The sequence below is a fragment of the Antechinus flavipes genome, chromosome 2 (assembly GCF_016432865.1).
Source record: "Antechinus flavipes isolate AdamAnt ecotype Samford, QLD, Australia chromosome 2, AdamAnt_v2, whole genome shotgun sequence".
Lineage (NCBI taxonomy): Eukaryota > Metazoa > Chordata > Mammalia > Dasyuromorphia > Dasyuridae > Antechinus > Antechinus flavipes.
This window is the reverse complement of record NC_067399.1, coordinates 335,838,246-335,857,970: the sequence shown is the minus strand read 5'-3', so window position 1 is coordinate 335,857,970 and position 19,725 is coordinate 335,838,246. Positions and strand designations below refer to the sequence as shown.

The following is a 19,725-nucleotide window of genomic DNA, read 5'->3' as shown; positions in this document are numbered from 1 at the left end:
ATTAGATTTAGCAATTAGGAGATCACTGGTAACTTTGGAGAGAGCAATTTCAGTAGAATAATGAAGTAGAAAGTCAGATTGCTGAATGTTGAAAAATGAGTGAAAGAAGAGGAAATGGAGTCACCTAACAGAGTTTTTTTTAAGGAAGTTAGCTGGAGGAGGAGAGATATAGAATGATAGCTTACAGAGATAGGTGGATCAAGGGAGCATTTTTATGACAGGGATGGGCATGTTTGTGGATGCACAATAGCAGCTACTGGGGAGAGATTGAAAATTAGAGATTTGGGATGATAATGGAAACAAACTGCTAAAGATTTCAGATCAAGGTTGCTTGTACAGATGATGTTTGCTTTGTCAAGAAGAAGGGCCACCTTTTCCTATAAGACAGAAGCAAAAGAGAATGTAGTAGGGCTTGATGTCTGAGTGACATAAGATGTCTAGGGAAGATGAGGGAACCCTGAGAAAGGGTTTTTTTTGTTGTTGTTGTTGGAGTCTAAGACAAGGTCCTCAGCTAAGAAGGTGGGAAAGGGAATATCACACAAGGCCACAGATTTTATATGCTGCAGGAGGGTGGCATTTTGGAGGCTGATGCCTAAAGGAGGAAATGAGCTGCAACTCAAAGCATAAATTCATAAAGCATTGGTCTTAGGACAATGAGTTCTTTACACTTTTAAATACCAATGAAGACTCCTTTACACTCTTAAAAATTATTGAGGACCTCTAAAGAGCTTTTGTTTATGTGGATTATATCTATACATATTTACTGTATTAACAATGAAAATAGATAAAAGGTTTTCAATATTTATTGATTCATTAAAATAACAGTAAGCTATATGAACACAATAATTGAACATAATTGAAATATATTAATAGTAATATGTTAATATAAGTAGCATTATTTTTCTAGAAAAAACTACTTTCCAAAACAGAAAATGTTCACAAGAAGAATATTTTAATGTTTTTGCAAATCTCATTAATGTCCAACAGTGTAAAATAGCTAGATTCTCACATTCTCATATGTGTTCAATTTATTGTGATGTTGTTTTGAAGTACAAGAAGAAAATCTTGACTTCACACAAATATCTAATTGAAAAAGAGACGAATATGTTAATAAGCAAGTAACATCATCATCATCAACATCATTATTATAAAAACAGTTTTGACCTTACAGACTCCCTCAAAATATCTCTGAAACTCCCAGAGGTCCTTGAATAACATTTTGAGGACCACTAATAAAAATAGAAATTAGCACCTTTGCAGTAGACCAGAAGAACAAAGGAAAATACTGCTTTTTGTGTAATAAGGAAAAATAGCTTTAAAAAAAAAAAAAGACATCAAAAAGGCAGAATTTTTTTTACTTAACTCTTGTCTTCTTCTCTTTTGTTGTTCAGTTGTTTTAGTCATAACTCTGTATGATACTATTTGGGGTTTTCTTGGCAAAGGTACTAGAGTGGTTTTCCATTTCCTTCTCTGGCTTATCTTACATATGAGGAAACTGAGGCAAACAGGATTTGGTGGTATGCCAAAGTCATACACTAATAAGTGTCAGAGGCTACATTTGAACTCATGAAGAAGAATCTTCCTGATTCTAAACCCAACGCTTTATGCACTGCATCACTTAGATGTCCATCCTTCTACCTCCAACAAATTTAATTCAACTCAACCAATACATGTTAACTAATTACTGTGTACATGTGCCAGCTCATATAAGAGGTGACTGTGAAGGTAATAGCCACAATATTTACATAGCCTTTTCAGGTCCCAGATTTGGGGACACTTAGTCGACATTGTTGCTTATATCAGGGATAGTAGAAACTTTATTCTGAATGAAGATCAGTCTTTAAAATATGCCATCTTGCCACATGGGATGATTTTGTTCCATGATCAGCAATCTACATACTTAGTCCTTAAACTTCTTTGTATCTCAATGTCCTTGTTGTAAAATAAAGAACTGGATGAGATAACCATTGAGAACCTGCCTAAGTATAATAATCATCCATTTATACTTTTATGAGTCAGTCAGAAGTATTTATAAAGGACCTACTATGTGTCGGACCCTGGGATACATAGAAAGGCAAAAGATGGAACTTGCTTTCAAGAGATCTCACAGTCTAATGAGAGAGATAATGTGTAAGCAATATGTACAAATGACATATATATAAGATAAACAGGAGATAATGAACAGAGGGAAGGCACTAGTTCTAAGGGGTATTGGGAATAGCTTCTTGCAGAAGTTAGGGTGGAATCTTAATAAGGAAGGCAGGATGTGGAACTGAAGAGGAAGAGAGTTCCAAGGACAGGAACAACAAATCTTCACCTTGGTCTTCCTTGTGTCTAAGTATCCATCAGTGAGTTTCCTGACTGGAGAGGAGTGCAAACCAAATATAAAGTAAATAATTTTTTTAAGTCTGAAGTCTTTTTTTTCAGAAGCAACTAAACTTAGTTTTTACCTAGAACCATGCATTTGATGAAGATAAATGTTCATACCATTTTATACTTGGGTTAAAAAAAATCAACTTCACAGATAGAATGTGAGTGTGGCCTGGTTAGATAAGAGTTTATTTGTAAAAGATTTGGGGGCTGGGTCAGTCAGGTGGCAGAACAAAACTAGCCCTTGTCCCAGAGTCAGGAGAACCAGAAGTCAAATACAGCCTCAGATACTAGCTATGTGATCCTGGTCAAGTCACTTAAATCTGGTTACTTTAAAAAAAAAAAAAAAACAGATTTGGGGATTTTTGGTACTCTGCAAGATCATATGAGGTAGCAGCCAAAAAACCTCATTAGAATTAATGTGTCTAAAACTTGGGAAGTCACATACTCTGTACTCCTCCCTGGTCATAGCATATGTATTATATTCATGTCTGGCATACTTTAGGAACAATGAATAAACTAGAGAGAATCCGAAGAGGAATATCCAGGATCATAAAAGATTTCTGTACCATATGAAAACTTAATTGAAGGAAATGTGTTTAAAGTCTCCAGAGACATAATTGTGTCCAGATCTTTGAAGACTTTCATAGGGAAGAGATAGACTCATTCTTTTTTTGACCCCAAAAGACAGAAGTAGGAGCAATGGATAGAAGTTTCACAAAGACAAATTTAGGATTGATATTAGAGAAGAATATATATTAGAGTTGTTCAAAACCAGACTAGGTTGCTTTATGTGGTAGAAGATCCCCCAGTCCACTACAGGAAGTCTTCAGATAGAGACTGGATGGACATTTACATATGTTATTAATGGACCTTCTTTTTCTTTTTATTTATTTATTTATTTATTTTTATTTATTTTATTTCTTTATTTCTTTTATTTTTTTATTTTATTTTATTTATTTTATTTATTTATATAAAACTTTTTCTTTTCAAAACATAAGCATAGTTTTCAACATTCACTCTTGCAAAACCTTGTGTTCCAAATTTTTTTCTCCCTTCCCTTCCCCAGAGGGCAAATAATTCAATATATGTTAAACATGTGCAATTCTTCCATACATATTTCCACAATTATCGTGCTACACAAGAAAAATCAGATCACAAAGGAAAAGAAAATGCAAGCAAACAACAAAAAAAGTGAAAATACTATATTGTGATCCACATTGCAGCCTCAGCAGTTCTCTTTCTGTATGAAAATGGCTTAAATCACAAAACCATTGGAACTGGTCTGAATCATCTTGTTGAAAAGAGCCAGTGGACATTCTTTTTTAAATAATGAGCTAGAAAGTGACTGGGATCCCTTCCAACGCTAAACCTTTTGTGTTTTACTGTCTGTGAGATGCAGAATAGTGTCCTTGCTGTCAGGAAGGACTTCTTTTACATATACTAGATGTGTGTGCAGCTTTCTTTGGTACCTTAGTTTCCTTGTTGTCAAATAACCATTGAGAACCTGCCTAACTATAATAGTTGTCACACATTTATACTTTTGTCAATCATTCAGAAATATTTATAAAAACCTACTGTATGACTGCTCTGTGCTAAATTCTGAAGATACCCCCAAAAAAAAGCTACAGCTGATTTTTGCTCTCAGCCATCTCACAATCTAATGGGATTGATTATATGCAAAGCAACTTTTTAAAAGGTAGGTTACAGCTGAGCTTTTCTGAGTGGCACTCAATGAGGCTGGTAGTTTTCCCTCAATAGTTCACTGCATCAGTGAAATCACAGGTCAAGAGAAAGAAAATTAGGAAACTAGGACCAAGTTTGAAATAGGGATAGAAGTTATGAGGTAGGACTAGAAATATGATATTGGTAAAAAGTTACTTCATCAGAACAATGGAAAATGTGCTGGTTTGACAATCAGAGGATCTTATTTAAATCTCAGCTCTAGGGCAAATCACTTCAGTTCTGGAACTTTGGGGTTTTTTGGCTGTAAAATTGGAAGGTAGAACTATCCTTGGTCCCTAAAATAGGGCCCATGAACTTGTGGGTGCATGTATACATGCACACACACAGGTACACACACACATATTTAACTATTTCAGTATGATTGGGGTTTTTTTGTGACCCTATATATTTTGTTTTATGATTTACAAACATTATTATTTTGAAAAAAAAAATCCATCAGACTGCCAGCAGAGTCTCTGACACAAAACAGAATAAAAACCCTAAATTGAATTATCTAATTCTAAGGTCATTTCCAAATCTAAATCTTGGACCTTGTGACCTCTTTGGACCTCAGTTTCCTACTTTATAAAGTGAAAGAGATGAATGAGATGCTTTCTGAGTATCCTTTCTGCTCCAGCTTTCCTGTGATTCTATAATTGACTCAGTCTAAAGAGTCCCCTGCTTTTGCCTTCTCCAGACTCTACAGAATGAAATTGTGGGCCATGCGCCCCGGATAGAGGATGTGTTGCATCGAGGACATGAGCTGGTAGAGGTGGCTGAGATAGACTGCCAAGACATTGCAGAGCGTCTGGGGCATCTGCAGGGCTCATGGGAATTGCTCCGAGATGAGACCGCTGTACGGCTGCAGCGGCTACGGGAGGCCAATGAGGCTCAGCAGTACTACTTGGATGCTGGTGAGGCAGAAGCCTGGATCAGTGAACAGGAACTTTATGTGATCTCGGATGAAACGCCCAAGGTCAGTTAGTGTATGGCTAAGGACATGGAAAGTTAAAGAAACCAGCTGGGCTTGCTACAGGATGAGATAAGGCAGCCGACTCCTTCTCTGTCTAGTTCAGATGTCCTCGGCCAGAGAAATATATCCATAAAGATGGGGCAAAGATAAGAAATGAGAGCAATAAAGTCTGTCCAGCTTAAGAAGTATGTGCTAAGTGTAGATGAGGGGGAACTGTGGGGTTAGCCTAAGAGTTTGAGGGTAGAAAAAGAATCTCATATGTTCTACTTTGGGACACCCTTTTCAGAAGAGACTTACATATAATATAAAGGTGCCATTTATTTGTCAACAGACCCAACCTTTTTGAATTGGGTATTGTCTGATTTTCCTATCCCAATATTCCCTTCTACATCTTTTTTTGTTTTTCCTCCCACCCCCAGCCTGTTCCTGGATTTTCTTTTATGCTTTCAGTCAGATAGCAAATGATTACTGAATGTTTATTCTGCCCTTAGTATTGCCCTAAACACTATTAAATAATAGCCCTCAAGACTCTTATGTTACTTCTGAGGAACTGATATGTTAGTATTAATATATGAATATACTCATAATATACTAATTAGTAATAATATGCTAATGTGCCATACAGTATATACATTTATATTTATACTATAAATTATAAATATTTACTATTTATATAATTTTATATTCTATATATTACATATGCAATATAATAATTATGCATCATTTTTAATATGTGTGAAACAACAAACACCCTAGTAGTACAAAATTAATTATAAAAATGTGTGGTACAGATGTTAAATTCCATAGGAATCCAGATTTAAGGTCAGTCCTCGAGGGCTAAATAAACTGCAAGGCACTGTAATACAGGGGAAAGACTACTGAGTAGATAGCAAGGACCTGGATTTGAATCCTATCCCAATCCCAACTATGTGTGTGATCTTGGATCACTTCACCTCCCTGGATCTTATTTTCCACATCTATAAAATGAGAGGATTGGTGTAGATTACCTCCAAGGCCCTTTTCATGATTATAATCAGAAAAGGCTTCATGGAGGAAGTAAGACTCTGATAAGATTTGGAGAGGCAGAGGGAGAAATAGGAAAAGTGTAAAGGCAAAGATAATCTTGTCACATCTCTGGGATAGTGATGAGAGGAGAGCGGGTGGAGATTACTGGGAATTAGATAGAAAATAGGGCAGAAGGGGTCCAGAAGGTTTTAGTCACCTCTTTTCTTCCAGTTAATGTTAGGTGCACCATGTTCACAAAGTTCTGGGTGCAATATAAGGGACTTTTAACAGGATTGGACTCTGGGAAGAAATCTGTTCGCTTGCTGACGTGAACCATTATGGTGTTCATCGTGAGTGTGTGTGTGTGTGTGTGCGCGCGCGCGCACTTGTGGTCATGGGGATACAATTGAAAGTGCTGAATTTTACTTGCCATCCTTGGAGAATCCCTGAAGCTGTATAGTTTCTTCCACTGTGGAAGCTTCAGGAAGGGAAAGTAAAGAATGAGCTAAACTGCAGCATGATGACACTTCTGCTTCCATCTAGGATGAAGAGAGCGCCATTGTGATGCTAAAACGACATTTGAGGCAGCAGCGCTCAGTTGAGGAGTATGGGAAGAATATCAAGCAGCTGGCTGGCCGGGCTCAGAAACTCCTGTCTGCTGGTCACCCTGAGGGGTGGGTAACAGTAGGGCTTATACTTCTTTTTAGGACAAACTTGCCTTGGGAGGGGGGCAGTTGTTTAGGGAAGAAGGAATCAGCTCTAAATGTCTTGATGGGAGAAATATTTATGATTTTCACCAAAAATGGGTGTTTGAGGTAATTTTTGTCCTACTGAATATCTTGATTTAATCTCATTATTTAGCTTTGGTTTTAGGAACTCCCAACTTAATTAGAATGACCTAATTCTCAAACTCAGAATGGGTTAGTCAGGAAGGTGGTGCAATGGATAGAGCATTGGACCTGGAGTTAGAAAGAGCTGAATGCAAATCTTGCCTTAGATACTTACTACTTTTATGACCACAGGCAGCAAGTCATTTAACTTCTCCTATCTCAACTTCCTCATCTGTAAGAAGAGAATAATTATAACTTATCTCCCAGGATTGTTGTATCAAATGAGATAATATTTATAAAATACTTTGCAAATCTTAAAGTGCTATATAATACTAGTTATTAGTTTAGCTAAATGAATATTTACTCTAAGTATTCAATATTTCAAGGATCTGTTATTTCATTGATGTGCATTCTTTGCCCAATAGATTGTAGCTACATTATAACATGTAGACAGACTTTGAGGATTGAGTTTTTACTTGAAAAATCAAATGTAATAAGTCAAATTTTGATTTATAATCTATAGTTAACTAGGTGAAGAGTCTTCCCATTTTTATCTAAGTTGGTCCTTAAATGACAGATTGGGCATTCACTTAGCTCATGTTCAAGTTTCTCCATTCTGGCAGTTATTACCACATCTTAGAACCCAGGCTTACCTTTGTGCCATGATAAGGTAACAAAGGAGGACTTTACATCAGGAATTAATTGAATATTTTGTTTAACAGAGTTTTCATATATGTCAAACCTGTCCATTTTCTTTCTATCCATTTTCTTTCTTTTAAAAAAAATTTTGGGGGTGTGTGTGGGGACATTTGGGGGGTTATGTGACTTGCCCAGGGTCACACAGCTAGCAAGTGTTAAGTGTCTGAGACCAAATTTGAACTCAGGTTCCTCTGACTTCAGAGCCGGTGCTCTATCCACTGTACCATCTAAGTGTCCCAGTCTATTTTCAATAAAATATGCCTAACATTAAACTGTACTTAATAAAATTTAACTCATTCTTGATGACCAAACAAATTCTTGAGTTGCCTCAGAATTATCATTATGAATGTCAGTGTATAATATTGTAGGAAATATCCTGTTATTTGAGCTTTCTAATTTAAATTCGAAAAATTGATGATGATGATGATAACCAGCATTTATATTTGTATAGCACTTTTAAGTTTTGTAAAATGCTTCACAAAAATATCATTTCTTTTGATCCTCACAAAAACTCTAGAAGGTATGTGCTATTATTATTCCCATTTTCCAAATCAGAAAACTGAGGCAGACAGAAGTTAAGTGACTTGTCTAGGGCTTATATCGCTAAGTATCTGAGACGAGATTTGAATTCAAGTTTTTCTAACTCCAAGTCCATCTACTGTGCTGACCAAAAATATATTCTATTTTCTACCGATTTACTTTGAGGCAGAAATTACAGGTAACTTTCCAACCATGACCTTACCAGTTACTAAGAGAAATATATTAAATTCACACCAACCATCATAAAAATTGTCCTTGTAATTCCAAGAACATGGTCCAGTGTCCCATGCTATTTCTCTATGGGCACCAAGGAAGGACTTCTTTGACTCCACATTTGCTTTCAGTACTTGGAACTCAAGCTTTTTTCCCAGGGATTAATAGAATAGAATGCTAGACTTAATGTCAGATATAGTTTATTTAAATTTTTTTTCAATAAACAAGTATTTATTTTCTGTCTTTTCTACTCTTCACTTCCAATTCAACAACAACAACAACAACAAAAGAAAATGAAAAGCTTCATAACAAAAATATATAATCAAGCAAGACAAATACTTGCTTTGTCCATGTCCAAAAATATGTTTCATTCTGTAGCTTGAGTCCATTAACTCTGTCAGGAGGTAGGTGCCTTGACTCTCTGGAACCATGGTTTGTCATTGCCTCTTGAAGTTTTTTAGTGTCATTTTTCCTTGTAATGCTGTGATTGTTTAAATTGTTTATCTGGTTTTGCTCATTTCATTCTGCATCATTTCATAGGTAGTTCATAGAACTCCCTAATTTTCTCTGAAGCCATCTATTTTATTATTTCTTAATAATAATATATAAATATATATAGTTCCATTCCATTACATTCACATAACATAATTTGTTTTGCCATTCCCCACTCTTTGTTTCTCTTAAAAAAAAACTAATATAAAAAGTTATAAATATTTTTGTACACATGGTAAACCATCTATTCTTTTTTCTTTGATCTCTGTGGAGCATAAACCTAATATTGATATCTCTGGATGGAAAGTTATGCAAGATTTAATGACTCTAGTTTCTTTTAAGTCATGTAGACTTAGGTTCAAATATTGTCTGCACACATAATGGTTGTGTGATAATAGCAGTCAAATCACTTGACTATTTTATCTTCAGGGCCTTTGTAAGACTCAAACGAGATAATGTATACAAAATCTCTTGTAAACTTTAAAACTTCTATATAAGTTATGACAATTAGTATTTCTCCTTGGTCATGGCTGATGATTTGTTGGGCATTGATGAAGAAGAATCTTGATCAATCTACTTATAAAGATAATGAATAAGTTCATTCTTCACAGTGAATTCTGTGATTGACCTAAACTAAGCAAATTGTTAGTAAAGCAACTAGTTATCAAAACTTCAGACAGTGCCTGAGGATACAGTAAAAAGAAGGGCAAATGGGGAGGATTGTTCCTTTAATAGAGAGAAACCTTATGCACTATTTTATTTAGGGACTTAGAATTTCATCTCCAGCATCTGCTAAAAGGGCCATAAAGAGCAGTGTGGTCCAATGGAAAGCATCTTGGAGTGGGAGACAGAGTACCTAGACCTTCTACCATGTCTTATCCATGATGACTCAGGAAACTTAGGAGTCGTCTCATGCCTTGGTTTCCCCATTGCTCACTTGGGGATGAACATTGGAGGAAAAAATAAGCTAAGGGTTATTACCTCAACCATCCAAATCTAGGTCCTTTGAAATTCTTTCTCTTTTATGCCTGTAATGCCTTTGAGGCCCAAGATCATTGCTAATCTTGGAACTAATTTTTTTACTTTAATTGGTGTTTTTTTTTAAATCCTAGTGAACAGATTATCCGACTTCAAGGGCAGGTGGACAAACAATATGCCGGGCTGAAAGATTTGGCTGAGGAACGCAAACGCAAACTAGAAAACATGTATCATTTGTTCCAGCTGAAGAGAGAGGCGGATGATTTGGAACAGTGGATTGCAGAAAGGGAGGTGGTAGTCTCTTCACAAGAAATGGGGCAAGATTTCGATCATGTTACTGTGAGTTTCTCACCTAGAACATTCTTTTTCTAAAAAAAGGAAAACACTTGAGTCTGTCATTATTTTTAGACATATAACAATAGCAGTCCCACATGTTTGCCCTCTCTATTTTCAGTTTTAGTAAAACACTAAAATTTTATCTATCATCTACTTCCATTAAGCAGCAGAGTGTAACCGCAACAAAGTTTGAAGTGTGATAATCTTTCCAGGGGATAATCTTATTGGATTTCACTTTTTTTTCCCTTGAAAAAGGTGTGATGATACAGCCATAGACAGCTATAGTATAGTAGAATCTGCGACAAGACTGTGAGAGTGCCATGCCATATCCCCAGCATCTCAAGAGTCTAATAACCATCTTTCTGTTAACCTGTGCCCTTCATCTCCAATTCTAGTTGCTGCGGGACAAGTTTCGTGACTTTGCCCGGGAAACTGGGGCAATTGGACAAGAGAGGGTAGACAATGTTAACTTGATAATCGAGCGGCTCATTGATGCTGGCCATGCGGAGGCTGCCACCATTGCTGAGTGGAAGGATGGACTGAATGAGATCTGGGCCGATCTACTAGAGTTAATAGACACCCGAATGCAGCTGTTAGCTGCTTCTTATGACCTGCACCGATACTTCTATATGGGAGAAGAGATTCAAGGCCTCATTGATGAGAAACACCGGGAATTGCCTGAAGATGTGGGACTTGATGCCAGTACTGCTGAATCCTTCCACCGTGTTCACACGGCATTTGAGCGAGAATTAGATCAACTAGGAGTGCAGGTACGTTCTGTTCTTCAGTCTACCCTATGTAGTTTGCTTTAAATGGAAACCCACAAAGCCTTGGGTCTCTTTGTTCACAAACTATGATTTCTCTGTGGCTCTTTACAAACCATTACTCTCTGTCGATCTTCCCACTTGTAAAATGAGTATTTGAGGACTTCAGAGTTGGTGTGAATGTCACTGAAGTTAGGTCTATAGTGGGAAATAAAGTGATAAATATTTTTGTTACCTTCAATACATCCTAATCCACAAGGACATTAACTATAAAGGGAACATAGAGCTTTCTGGTTGGAGTAGGGAATGATGAGTTCTGACTCATGTTTAGGTCTTGTTTTGGGGAAATATCATAGTACTTTGGTAGATTGGTGTCTTAACATAGGAACTCTTTCCCACTGATGCAGATTGTAGCTCCTACTTATTTTTTACTCATTAAGTACTTATGACATGTATATGCTGGACTTTGGTCTAGACATTGAGAATCCAAAGACAAAAGAAACAATTCTTTACCCTCAGAGAGAAAGTAATATATGCATGACAAAATAAATACTAAATAATTTCCTGGAAGAGGGCACTAGCAACTATAAGGAGATTAGAATAGGATATATGAGATGACAATTGAGCTGAATCCTAGGAAGCTAATGATTCTACAAGGTGGAGGGAAACCATTCCAGGCATGTACAAAGGCATGTGGGACAGGAAATAGAATCTAGTATATAGGAAACAGTCGTATATTTGTTTGAAATGTGGAGTCTTTTCATCTTCTGTGATTTTTTTCTAAATTTTCACCATAATTTTCCAACCTGCTAAAAGCCCCCTTTTTTTCTTCTCCTTTTAAATATGTCAACCATACCAGCAAATCCACTTAGATTAGATTAGCCAATTTTTATCTCTGCATGATTGGCTTGCCTTTTTTTCCAGTCATGTATGTTTTCATTGTCTTCTGGGTTTATATATAATAAGAATGTCAGTATGAACGTGGTTTTGTTCCTCAGGTACTGTATCCACTTGTTGGTCATTGAACATTGCTAGCACATACTAACAGTCAAGTTTTCTGCCATACAGAGGATGCATTGTGATACAATTAAAAGATTCTAATCCTAGGTTTCTGATTCCTGCTAGTTATGTGATGATAGATAAATTGTTTGACCTTTATGAGCCTCAGTCTCCTCATCTGAAAAATAAGGAAATTTATCTAGATGATCTGAAAGTTCCCCTCCAGTTCTCAGTTTAAGCTTAAAAATTAGCTTCAGAAAAAAATAGAATAATGAGCTGGATTATGGTGTCTTAAATTTTGGTTTGCTCAGTCAATTTAGATAAATCAAAATAGATAGCCATTTTCTGGTTGTATTCTTAGCTTTATATGAAGATGGTATTCCCTGGATGAGTAGCAGCTCTTTCTTTGGGCCAAGAAGCTTATAAGGTCAGAAAATAGAAGGTGAATAGATAGTGTAGGTATGGGAGATGAACAGATTCCAGGACTTTGAACATAAGTACAATTCCCTTGAGGTCTCACAATAGGGGGCTCTGCATAAGAATGTAATTTTATTTACACTAGCAAGCAACCTTAAATAAGGACATCCTATCATAGCATTTTTCATCCAAGGAGCCCAGAAGCACATTAAAGTCCTGAGAGAAGAACAGTAATATATGCTTCCCTATTTTGTAGACAGAGGAAAAGATGCCAGAGGGCAGAGGAATTTTGTCCCACATTGCCTGGCATGGCAGTGATAGAGCCAGGAGGGTATCTGAATTCCTGTCTTCTGAGTTACTGTTTGTGCTCTGAAACAGCACTCTCTGAAATTTTTTGATCAAGTACCCCTTTACAAAAGAAATTTTGAGTATATACCTCCAATATATATATTTAATTGTTTATAAATTATATATGGACTTACATACTAATAATTATATATGAGGATTCTAGATATTACAATAGAGAGCTGGGTTTGGTGCTAGCAAGACCTGAGTTTAAATCACTCAACCTGATTGTCTCTGTTTTCTCGATTGTAAAATGGAAGTAAGACTATCATTGTGAAGATCAAATGAGATAATATTTGTAAAAAGTGCTTAGCACAATTCTGACACATAATATAAACACTTCATTCCCAATCCATATATATTATAAAGTTTACATAAAATAGAAATTTTTAAAGGGGTGAAATAATACTGGAGTCAAAAAGGAATAACAGAACTTGATTGAGTAGGGAAATGATTGTCAAACATGTGCTTTAGAAAAGCCAAATTAGTAATCTTGTGACTAATGAATTGGATAGGAGAGAAATTTATAGTAGAAAGACCAATTTGGGGTCATCTTTATGAAGATGATAATTAAAGCCATGGGAGCTGATAAAATCACCAAGTGAGAGAATATACAGAGAGAAAGAAGATGGTCCTAGACAGAGCCTTAGAGTACACTCACAATTAGGATTCACAATATAAATGAAGACCCTGGAAGGACTGGCAGAATATAGTAAGGATGGACTATTAAAAGAGCATAAGAAAAGGTCAGACCAGTAAAAGGAGGACCCAGAGGAGAGCAACATTGCAGACAGTTAAATGTCCATGGAGGAGAAGGTGTTGTACAGAGATCAAAAAGGATGCATATTGAGAAAAGGCCTTCAGTTTTTAGTCATGAGAGACTTATTAACTTTGAAGAAGGCAGTTTAAGTTGAGTTGAAGAATCAAGGATAAGTAGAAAATTGAGAATCTAGGAGAGTAGCAGCAAGGCTCCCTTGACTGAAAAGAGAATCAAGTGGTAAAGCAGTAGTCCTGGAGTCAGTAGGACCTGATTTCAAATTCATCCCCATCCTGGGGAGAGGAGAGAGACAGAGAGAGACAGAGAGAAAGAGAGAGACAGAGAAAGACAGAAGAGAGATAGAGAGAGAAACAGAGAAACAGAGAGAGACAGACAGAGAAAGACAGAGAAGATATACATATATTTGAGTTCCAATCCTGTTTCAGACATTAACTATTTCTATAGCTCTGGGCTTAGTTCTTTCTTTTGTAAAGTGAGAATGTTTTACCCAGTGCTCTCTATCCTTCTAACTCTAAATCCATGTTTTTATGAGATTAGGAATGTTTAGGAAAAGGATGTAATTATAATGTATTCATGCCTATTTTCCTATTCCACTCACTCTTCCTAAATAAAAAATGAAAAGGGAGAGATGAAATGGGATTTACTCATTGTCTCCTGCCCTGGAGCACAAAGCATGAGCTCTGGTGATGAGAGACCATGTGTGAGGACGCTATGAGGGAATTTTGCCTGCTTACCTGCTGTGAGTTAGAATAGGTTATCATTTCCTCATGGGGACCCATATCATGAGCAACCTCATAGGAGGCCAGCAGTGAGAGGTTGGGAAAAGGGACAAAATCTTGAAGAGGGTAAGGTAATTGTGTTAAGGGCAAACCCATAGTTAGCTGGGGGAGGATAGGAGGGTACAGCCCATCTTTTCACCCTTTGACCCTGGAAGTAATTCCATGTCCCTGATTTTGGAGCTTTTTGCTCTAGTGGCTTTACCATCACCATCCCATACAGGAGACCAGAAAGATTCCTTACCCTTCCAAGCCCATAGTTCCCTAGTCCTACAGAACAACGGCACACTTTGAATGAGGCCGTGTGGAACAGTGGATAGAGCAGGAGGCTTTGAATCAGCATGCGTGAAGCCAGAAATACTTCTGGCATTTACCAGCTGTGTGACCGTGGTAACTCATTCAACTGCTCTGAACCTCCGTTTTCCGATCTGTAAAACAGCTATTATAAAATCTAATTGTACCCATCTCACGGAGTTGTGAGGTTGGAATGAGATTGTGTGTGTAGAAAACATTTTGTAAAGTGCAGAGCACTTCGATGTAATGTATCATCTGATGGTGGTGACTCCAGATGCACCAGTTCCGGGACATGGCCACTCGCCTGCAGACAGCATATGCTGGAGAGAAGGCTGATGAGATCCAGAGGAAAGAGCAGGAGGTGTCTGCCTCATGGCAAGTGCTCCTGGCTGCCTGCACAGGGCGCCGGGCCCAGTTGGTGGACACAGCAGACAAGTTCCGCTTCTTCAGCATGGTCCGGGACCTCCTCTCTTGGATGGAAAGCATCATCCGGCAGATAGAAACCCAGGAGAAGCCCAGGTATGGCTGGCTTCTTCGGGGGCTATTTTCCCCCACAAGGTGGGGCTCACAGACTTAGGTACAGCTTCTGACTTGTTCTCAGGAGGAGGAAAGAAGGGCGGAGCAGCAGGCCTTTGGGGACCAGAGCCAACGTGACTCAGTATTGTTGTAATAACAAAGGACCTTAGGTGCTCAGTGATGTTTGATTGGTATGGGGCCTGGAAAAGCCCAGCCCAGGCTTTGAACTGAGGCTCAAGGTGCCTTTTCTCACTTGCATTTGTACCCTACCTTGTGCCAGCTTGTATAGAGCATTATTAGCAAGAATCATAATTTCAGAGTTATGGGAGTGATAAGCTTACTCGGCAGTATAAGACCTTGAGGAACTCATGCTTGAACCATATATAAGCCCAGATGTCCCCCCATTATCTATTCCTCAATGTTTTATCATTGCTGAAAACATCTTTTCCTTTTCCCATCCTGAAAGAACTTGTATTCTTTTTGCTTAGGAAATAAACCACAAGTGAGAATCCCAGTGGAAGAGCTGGTATTATAAAGTTCTCAACATCTTGGAATCTAGTTACTCAGAACCTACTATGTACAACCTTGTACCTGTTGTTGTCCCTCAGAATAACTTTTCCTCCATTTCATTTGCATTGCTCCCCAGAGACTGGGATCTCACCCCTCAGGATGGCTTGTTTTGATTTGAGGATCCGAGCACCTCCCACAGGTGTCCAAGCCCCTGGCTCTGGGAACACCAAGCCTTCCTTTGTCCTTCAGATTCCTTGTCAGCAGCTGGCCTCAGAGAGAACTTCTAGGGTTTGTTTATTATACTGTTTCAGAAGATAATGTGGTCTGAGCCATTAGGATCCCATAGTGGCTGGCCTGGAAACTAAGAGCCTTGCAGTTTGGGAATTTGGAAATAGCATTTTTCAAGAACTAATTAATACCTAATAATGTGTGTGCAGCTTTAAGGTCTTTTCCTCCTTTAGGAGCTCGAGAATATCCAGGGAGAAAATTTCCCTTTTGGCTTTAGTCTCAGGATACATTCTTTTGGCTGAATTCTCCACCTGCCTCTCTTATCAGGGATGTATCTTCTGTGGAACTGCTTATGAAGTATCACCAAGGCATCAAGGCAGAAATTGAAACCCGGAGCAAAAATTTCAGCACATGCCTTGAATTAGGAGAATCATTGCTTCAGCGGCAGCACCAGGCTTCCGAAGAGGTAAGAAAGCAAAAGGCCTAGAAAAGGAAGCAGACACAGAAATTGGAGACCAACTGGGCTCAGGTATCATACCTTTTTTCAGTAATGTCTTAAATAATCAATCTATCTACCCATCCATTCATTCAATAAATATTTCTTAAGTACCTACTATATAAACAGCTTGTGAGCTTGTAAACAGCTTAAATGTGAAGTAATGGTCTGAGCTCCAGACCAGCATTAAAAATCTCTTTATCATCATTGCAGATCAAGGAGAAACTGAATCAGGTGATGTCAAAAAGGCAGGAGATGATGAAGAAATGGGACAACCGCGCAGAGCGGCTACTTCTATGTAAGTGCAACCTTGGAGCCAGTGACCTTGGCCAAGCTTGGGGCTTCTTGTGAATGAAGGAAAGGGGGAGGAACATAAGGACTCCTCAGTTTTATGATCAGTCTGAAGAATTATCCACAACCCATCCCTTCCCCATCCCCAACACTACCCTATCACAGATAGGGGTTCTTAACCAGGAAAGTCCAGCTTCTGGTTTGTACTTGTGTCTCCTTTTATTTACATAAAATTAATCAAGGATCTTAAGGCTGGCTGGGAAGAAAATTTTCAGTCCCACCCCTATGGGACTTGGGGAATGAAGATGGTTATATAGACATTAGTGAGAAGACTTGTATACCAGGTGACTGGTGAAAGTCTCACCATGAAGCAAGTCAAGTCAACATGTCTTAAGCATTTACTAAGTGCCAGACAAAGTTTTGAGTGATGAGGACTCTAAGAAAGGCAAAGGAAAAATTCCTGCCCTCAAGGAGCTGACTTTCCTAAATTTCCCATCCCATATGTAGTCTTTTTTGAGCTGCTAACCTGTTGAGGTCCTTTGTGTATGTGTGTGTGTGTCTGTGACTTGTTCTTTGTGACAGTGTTGGAAGTATGTCAGTTCTCTCGGGATGCTTCTGTGGCTGAAGCGTGGCTGATTGCCCAAGAGCCTTACTTGGCTAGCAGGGATTTTGGACATACTGTGGACAGCGTGGAAAAACTTATCAAGAGACATGAAGCCTTTGAGAAGTCCACAGCTCCCTGGGCTGAGCGATTTGCTGCTCTTGAAAAACTCACCACGGTGAGTTATGGGGCATCCAAGTGTTGGGGCCAAATGGGAAAAACTGAATGAAGAAGACAACCACTGAGTCCTGAAGTGGCTAGGTTGGCAAAGAGTTGGGCAAGGAGGGGTAGTGCAGAGGAAACTGAGTTAGGCTTCTTAGTAGTTAAATGTAGAGCTCTGTGGTAAATAAGAAGAGTGAGGGAGAGGATACTAAAATAATAGAAGATGCTATTCTCTATCATCAAGTTATTTACTCTTCTACAGAAACAAGACACACATATGTGAAAAAGACATAATAATGTTACACTAAATCATTATTAAGTTTGATAATTATGTGTCAACATGATTTTAAAGGTTTGCAAATAAATGCAAGGAAATATGGTCATTATATGTAGGTAAATGACTTTTGGATTTAGTCAGGAGCCTCAGGTTCAAACCTTGGATGTATGATTTACCACCTTTGTGATCCTGGTAAGTCAAAATTGAGGAGATTGAACTAGATAGCTTTTAAGATCCTTTCCAGTTTCATTATCTTGTGATTCTCAAGCAGGAAGGTAGTATGGCAATTATGACATCAATAGATTTAGGGCTTCTGAACCCAAGTAACTGCAATGTGATTGGGCTGGGTGAAAGGAGATATAATAAAGGAAAGACTCTTCTTGAGGCATAGCACAGAGAAATTAATTCTCTCTCTCTCTCTCTCTCTCTCTCTTCTCTCTCTCTCTCTCTCTCTCTTTCTCTCTCTCTCTCTCTGTCTCCCTGTTCTCATTTTTACTGTGTCTTCCCTGACCCAATGAATGACCTTTTCTTTTTCTAGCTTGAGCTAAAAGAACTCCAAACTCCAGAGAGACCCACAGAAGACATTGGGTAAGTACCATGAGAAAAGAACCTGATTGAGTATCTCCAGGGGTCCTCAAACTGTGGCCCATGGGCCAGATGCGGCAGCTGAGGACGTTTATCCCCCTCGCCCAGAGCTATGAAGTTTCTTTATTTAAAGGCCCACAAAACAAAGTTTTTGTTTTTACTGTAGTCCGGCCCTCCGGCAGTCTGAGGGACAGTGAACTGGCCCCCTATTTAAAAAGTTTGAGGACCCCTGATTCTAGACAAGTACATTTTAAATACCAGAGTAATAGAGCTGAAGAGCTCAGTGGAAAAGAGGAAATGGGGAGAGAAATTCTCCCTCCACAGCAGCATCCTTAGAGTCTCATGAGGCTATGATAAATGTGCATCTTGCTCTTCAATTTATGGGTATTTACATTTTTAAAAAACCCAAGAAGTTCTGGGTTGGGGGCTTTGTAAATTATTTATGAAAGGCAAAGAGAGCTCTCCTGAGTCGTGTGGGATCTAAAACTGGAAAGGTAAATCCAGAATAAATAGAATTAAGTTTTATTGCTCTGGATCACTGCCACTGGAACAAAGCTCACTCCTCATTCTGCCAGAAGCCATATATAATGTTCACATGGCTGCTTTACATTGGAAACTTTTCCATTTCTCAAAGGATTATGTTTTGGGGGGGAAGAAGTATTTACCTAAATTTTATAGGATAAGCTTGCTGATGTTTTCTAGACATCTGTACACATTGAAACCTTATTATAGATTACTCAGTCCATTTTATCTGTGTGCTATATGTAAGAAGTCAATCTCCATTTGGTAGGTTCTCTCCAATGAAACTACTTGTTTTTAAACTGGTCTTCCGTATTCTTTAGGGCTCAGGAGGAGGAAGGTGAGACAGCGGGAGAGCCTCCTCGGGAGTTCTATCGGGCAGCTACTGAAATAACATCACTGGTCAGTTCCCGCTCACATTTGTCTAGTTCCAGGGAATCTGTGCAGCCAGACCCTATGTCCTAGAGCTCAGTCCAAATCGGTCAGCAGGAATGCTGAGAATGGTGCACACATCACTACCCTGGCCCTTCTGCCTTCCCCTCCCCTTTCCAGAGGCTCCTGTTTCACTTTAGTCTTCCTCATTTTATTGTGTTTACTTAATTCTCTAGTATAATCACCTTCCTCCTCAATTCTGTGTAAGTGAAATGCTGGAAGGAGATTACATGCCTGTCCATCGAGATGCCTTCCTTTTGGTTTTATTGAATTTAATAAATGTTAATGGATAAACATATCGCCGTTCACATCAGAGGGAAAACCAAATAATTCATGTTGAAATGTTTTGCTTATAAACTTTCTCTTTTCCTTCCAGTTTACCCCTTCCTTATTCTTAAAATTAGAGTGCTTTTCTCCCAACTTGTAGGATCTTCTGAGTTGGACTCATTTCTGAAAGTAGAGTCATTCTTCTTGGGCCCTGAGAATAGGAAGTACATGGTACCTGTTCTTCCATCCCACATCCTCATGAGTTCCTTTTTTTTTTTCAAATGAAAACTTTTGCCACCTTTCTCAA

At 38.3% G+C, this 19,725-nt stretch overlaps 1 protein-coding gene across 2 annotated transcripts in view; it reads left to right on the top strand.

Annotated features, from left to right (window-relative positions):
- Positions 1 to 19,725, top strand: part of SPTB (spectrin beta, erythrocytic) — a 167,416-nt gene that overhangs the window by 111,395 nt on the left and 36,296 nt on the right. For both annotated transcript variants that reach the window (XM_051977816.1, XM_051977817.1), the window contains exons 23-32: positions 4,793 to 5,071; positions 6,617 to 6,747; positions 9,960 to 10,164; positions 10,557 to 10,931; positions 14,809 to 15,053; positions 16,116 to 16,254; positions 16,498 to 16,582; positions 17,158 to 17,354; positions 18,154 to 18,203; positions 19,043 to 19,121. In XM_051977816.1, the coding sequence (XP_051833776.1) occupies positions 4,793 to 5,071; positions 6,617 to 6,747; positions 9,960 to 10,164; positions 10,557 to 10,931; positions 14,809 to 15,053; positions 16,116 to 16,254; positions 16,498 to 16,582; positions 17,158 to 17,354; positions 18,154 to 18,203; positions 19,043 to 19,121 (1,785 nt within the window). The remainder of the gene's footprint in view (positions 1 to 4,792; positions 5,072 to 6,616; positions 6,748 to 9,959; positions 10,165 to 10,556; positions 10,932 to 14,808; positions 15,054 to 16,115; positions 16,255 to 16,497; positions 16,583 to 17,157; positions 17,355 to 18,153; positions 18,204 to 19,042; positions 19,122 to 19,725) is intronic.